Below are 5,544 nucleotides of genomic sequence, written 5' to 3'. Positions count from 1 at the left end.
ACTTGTGTTTTTAGCATTGTGTGATGAGATTTGATGGCTTGATTAAGTTAGTATGGTATTTTAGGATTGGTTGGTATGTTTGGTTGAGGTCCCGGGGGCCTCGGGTGTATTTCGGATGCTCAACGGGTTGAAATTGGACTTAGGCCAAATTGCTGAGTTGCTGGTTCCTGATGTTTTCTCACTTGCAGAGGGGAGACCGCAGGTGCAGACTCGCAAGTGTAGAATAAGAGGCGCAAAAGTAGAAAGGAGAGGAGCTACCTGGGGTTGTAGGTGCAAAGAATGTTCCGCATCTGTGATGCCGTAGAAGTGCTCAAGACCCGCAGAAGTGGAAAAAGACCGTAGAGGCGGACAAAAGTTCGCAAGTGCGCACATTCAGATGCAAACCCTTGATCACAAAAGAGGACTATGTGTTTTATGCCATTTTTGCACCTGGGATGTGTTTTCCGTAGGTGCGGCCGCAGATGTGGCTTAGTTGGGCAGAAAAGACAGAAAATTTGGGGCAAAAATTTGAGCAGTTGTGCCAGGGTGCTATGACTGTTTTGGAGTATGCAGTACATTTCAATGAATTAGCTAGACATTCTGATAGGTTACACGCACTTTGGTTATAAGTACTTTACTTTATGTTTTGATGATATAACAAACTTACTATCCAGAACCAGATAAGGAACCTGTTACACATTTACAAGGCCTCAAGATCGCAAGGTTCTAGGTTGGGATTCTGCGTGCGCTTTGATTCAACTCTTCAGAGTGGAAGGAACAGTTGAGGGAACAGGTCCCTACCAGTTCCCGTGGAGACTATACGAAGTCAACTTTCCAGGTGGAAAGTTGATGCCTTCACATGCTATAGTGTAGGAATAGTGCTGCAGTCAACTTTCAAAAGAACACATTTATATATGCTTTTAAGGGAGGTAAAAAAAATCTTGAAAACTTAGAGATCTTACTTAAGCTCACTCACGTCACTATTCAACAAGCAAGTTTGAAGTGCTTCAAGAACATAGAACAAAGCAACTACGGACCAGTTCCCACATCGAATTATTGTATGTCCTTAGTTGAATTGTGACTTTGTAATAGTTCTTCAAATTGTAATCCCTATCTAGCTTATTTAGAAGCATTCTATAGGAACCCCTTTGTAAACCTTAAACTAGTGTGTTTGAGTCTTGGCTAGAGTTAGTCATGTAGTAAAGTCTTCTTAATAGAGTTATTACAAAGTGGCTTGTAATAGAGTATTACAAGTTAGTGAGGGATTAAGATTTTGATTCCTAGGTTGCAGAGGTTGTAATCTGAAAGTTGCTCAGTAGTGAAGTTGATATTCTACAAGGGTAGGTCATGGTTTTTAATCTCGTTGAGCTAGGAATTTTCCATGTAAATTCCTCTTGTCATTTATCTGTTGATGTGTGTGTGTACTATCGAACCTAATAGAGAACCTATTTCTTTATAGAGTTTGGTGAACCCTTACATTCTATTAATTAGTATTAGCACAAGTTCTTTCTATCAGGTTAACACCTTGAAAGGATCCTCATGGCTTCTCCTCCAAACTTCGAAGAAGGACAGTCTACTTATAGACCTCCAAGGTTCAACGGTCAATACTATGGGTGGTGAAAGTCTAGGATGCACGACTTCATCAATGGCTGAAGATTCTGAGTTATGGGATGTGATATGTGACGGACCCTTTGTCCCTACTAAAAACCTTAGCGATCCAGCTGTAGCCATTCCTATGATGAGGAAGGAATTCAATGATGCTAATAGAAATGCCTTAGAAAAGAATTTTTGTGCAAAGAAAATTCTTGTGTGTGGCATTGGACCTGATGAATATAACAGGATATCAACTTGTCAATCAGCAAAAGAGATTTGGGAGGCTCTTCAGACAGCTCATGAGGGAACAACACAGGTGAATCAATCAAAGATTGATATGCTTACCACAGAATATGAGCTCTTCATAATGAAAGTTGATGAATCCATCTAAGATATGCATAATCGATTGACCTCCATCATCAATGAGCTTCACTCTCTTAGTGAAAGTATTCCAAGAAACAAGCTTGTCAGAGAAATCCTTAGTATATTGCCCAGTTCTTAGGAAAGCAAAGTTAACGCCATTATAGAGGCTAAGGACTTTCAGACACTAACTATGGATGAACTTGTTGGAAACTTGAAAACCTATGAAATGAAGAAGAAGAAGGACAATGAAAGAAAAGAGCCCAAGAGGTAAAAGAACCTGGTCCTCAAGATGGACAACAATGACTCAAGTGGTGAAGTTGGGACATGGCCTACTTGACAAAAAGGTTGCAGAAGATGGTTCCCAGGAATGGAGGCATTTGAAAAAAAGGGGAAGCTCTAGCAAGCCAAGAAATTATGACCTCTTCAATAAAGTGGCAAGCCAGGACATTTCTTCAAGGATTGCCCCCTCCTAAAGGAAGATCAGTATAGTAACAACTTTGACAAAGCAGCCAAGACGAACCGAGTTCCTGAAAAACACTTCAAGAGGAAGAATGATGCTGACAATGTTGTAAAACAAGCTCTTGCTGCATGGGAAAACTCCTCCAGGGAATCTGAAGAAGAAAACAACCATAGTGGTAGTTCAATGATGGCAGTGGAAAATGAAGCAACTGAGTATGATTCAATCTTTGCTTTAATGGCTTAATCTGATGACAATGAAGATGACGACGACGATGATGTAAACTTTCTGGATGTTTAGAGAAATCTAAAATCTTACTCTTCTAAAAAGCTCATATCATTAGCAAACGTGCTAATTGAGGAATATCATAGTTTTATCAATGATAAAGATGCATTAACTATGGAACTAGGTGAAGCTGAACAAACCAGAGATGACATAGTAGTCGTTGTAGTCAATTTGAAAGAAACAATATAGAACCTGAAAAAGGAAAGAATGCCTTAGAAGAGAAAATTTCTAGTATAGAACATGAAAGAGATGATCTAATGGTGGTTGTGGTGGACTTGAAAGAAACCATTGAGTGTGCAAGTAATAAAAAAGGAAACCCTGGCTGAGAGAGTTGCTATCATTGAGCAAGAAAAAGATTACATAGTAGTGGTGGTAGTAGACTTGATAGAAACAATTGAGGAATTTAAAATGGTAAATAAACCTGGAAACTAGGAAAAGGGAAAGGAAGTTGTAAGTGAAGCACACATTAAGCTTGAAAATGAGTTAAATTTGGTAAAGACTAGTCTGTGTGCTGAACTTGAGAAAAACAAAAAGCGTCAGGAAGAACTAGGGGAACAGGCAGGGGTTTGGGATTCAAAGGGAAAAAATTCCCTACAACCCTCATAGCAAGTATGTTACTATATTTGATAATTGGCTATGTACTCACTGCGGTAACAATGGGCACCTCAAGGAAAACTGCATGGCCAGGGTTCAGTTTCATAAGAAAAATAGAGTCTTTGCTGAGAGAGTAACTACTGCAAGAGGACCTGGTCCGCCAAATAGGAAACCATCAAATATGAAACGCATTTTGCCTGCTTAGACTAAAAAAGTACTCATTCATCCCTTTTCTCCTAACAAGGGACCCAAACTCGTTTGGATTCCTATATCTAACCCTTAATTTCCGTGTTCAAGGAGCAGTGAAGGAGAGCACCCAATAATGACGTATGAACAGCGGCTGCTCATAGGACAAGAATGGAAATACAATCAATTTTCCTTCTCTAAAAGCCCTGCAAGGAGAGAGGGTACCCTTTCGAAAATGGCTAAAAGGAGGTACGCTCTAGAAGTTGGAAGATTTGTGTCAAAGGAAGTACGATGGAATTCTTGTCCAAGATATGCACAATCTCGAATCATGTGACTGGTGAGGTGATGCTGTAGCCAAAAGACACAAGAGTGCTTATGCTGATGTGCTCGAGTTTCTATGGAGTGGAGATATAAGTTGGTTGAAAGCTGTTGAAGACAATGCTAAACTATGGGACAAAAGACTGGAGCATTGCAAGTTGTCGAGCACTAAACAAATTGGATCTGAAGGACCTGGTTCGTGGTCTGATCAAGTTGAGCAACAAGTAACATGAAGTATGCAATGCCTATGCAAAAGGAAAGCATGTCAGATCTTCATTCAAACCCAGAAGGGGCAGACATCACTTCAGAACCAAGGATGAGATCTTTTAAGTAATTATGGCGTTTGTCAAGAAGATCCAGGTATAGATAGAAACAAACGTGGCTTGCATCAGATCAAATCATGGAACAGGTTTGGATAATGCCATAAGTTGATGAATCTTGTATTCAAAGAAGAATTATCAAAGAACACCACATCAGATGGAGTTTTTGAAAAGAAGAAAGGGACTCTTGAAGATTGGGCACGTTTAATATTATTAGACAGAGGGATTGCAAACATCCTGCCCAAAGTTGCTGACTCAATTGAGGATATCTGTGTACAATTGGTATGTTCTCAACAATGGGAAGGGTCAACTTTGAAAATATGATGGAAGAAGAGATGGATAAATCTTCCTGATGTACTCATCTCAAAGGAGAACAGAAATACTGATCAAGGTGGAGAACGCCCATTGATTCTAGTAAGGAATCGGGTCCCGCATCTACAACAACAAAAGCTAAAAAATGAGTTGTTGGAAAGAGAGTTTTGGCATAGAAGCATCATAGGTCATTAGCACTCCCATTGTCACAGCTACACGTCCACACATGGATGAACCTAGTTCTCTTCTAAATCAAACCATGCATAGAGACATCACTAAATCACTCCTCTATCTCACTAAAAGTAGACTAGACATAGTAGTTAGAGTTGGGTTTTGTGCAAAGTTTAAGTCAAATCCAAAGGATTCTCATCTGAAGGTTGGTGTAAGAATTTTGAGATATCTTAGAGGAACACATGACCTGGTTCTCTACTGTCCTCCAAGTAATATATATGAAAAGCTCGCCTGAAATGGGACACTCTCTAGGTTCCTGTCTTGTCTCATAAGGCTCAAGAAAGCAAAATTCAATGGCACTCTCAACAGCTAAAGCAGAATATGTATCATCAGCCTCCTATTGTGCTCAAATGCTATGGACCAAGCAGCAAATTGGAAGAACTTGAGCTTATCTCAAGAGGGCCAAATACAGTGACTGCATCAAGTTGCAGACATCTTCACCAAAAGCTCTGGGAAGAAAGCATTATGAGAAAAATCGCCCTGCACTGGGGGATGATAAAACCCAACTGAGAACCCGGTTCCTCATGATTAGTTATGAAAGTCATAGTCAGGTAAAGGCTAGCTAAAGTGTTCTATGGCTAATTCTAACTCACCTCTATACCATTACAAGTAGACACACATGATGACTACAGAAGCAGATGCTGCAATGCATGATGAATAAGGGGTTAAAACTAACTTGTCAGACCTATCAGGGAACCTAGTTTTTCTGATACAGGTTATTAGCTTCTTTGTTCTTTAACATACAATGTAAAATGGACAAAAACAATGCCACTTCACCAGTAGCGTGACAGTCTCTTTAAAGTTGTATCTCTTCAGCCAATACGTCACAACCCAAATGTCACTCCTTTTCTGAGCAATACATCTGCGTTGCTGCCCTTTCAGAACCGGTCTCTCTTCATAATTAAA

The 5,544-nt window shown here is 39.8% G+C and overlaps 1 protein-coding gene across 1 annotated transcript; it reads left to right on the top strand.

The window, feature by feature from the left end:
• Positions 1–1,588: 1,588 nt before the first annotated feature.
• On the top strand, positions 1,589–1,963 carry LOC142164151 (uncharacterized). Its single transcript, XM_075221356.1, has one exon. It carries the CDS (start codon positions 1,589–1,591, stop codon positions 1,961–1,963), a length of 375 nt encoding a protein of 124 aa, XP_075077457.1.
• The last annotated feature ends 3,581 nt before the right edge of the window (positions 1,964–5,544 follow it).

Source organism: Nicotiana tabacum, chromosome 1, assembly GCF_000715075.1.
Source record: "Nicotiana tabacum cultivar K326 chromosome 1, ASM71507v2, whole genome shotgun sequence".
Classification (NCBI taxonomy): domain Eukaryota; kingdom Viridiplantae; phylum Streptophyta; class Magnoliopsida; order Solanales; family Solanaceae; genus Nicotiana; species Nicotiana tabacum.
This window is presented reverse-complemented; position numbering and strand designations above follow the sequence as displayed.

Coding starts and splice junctions, on each gene's coding strand:
- LOC142164151 (XM_075221356.1), top strand. CDS start 1,589: ATGGGTGGTGAAAGTCTAGGATGCACGACTTCATCAATGGCTGAAGAT.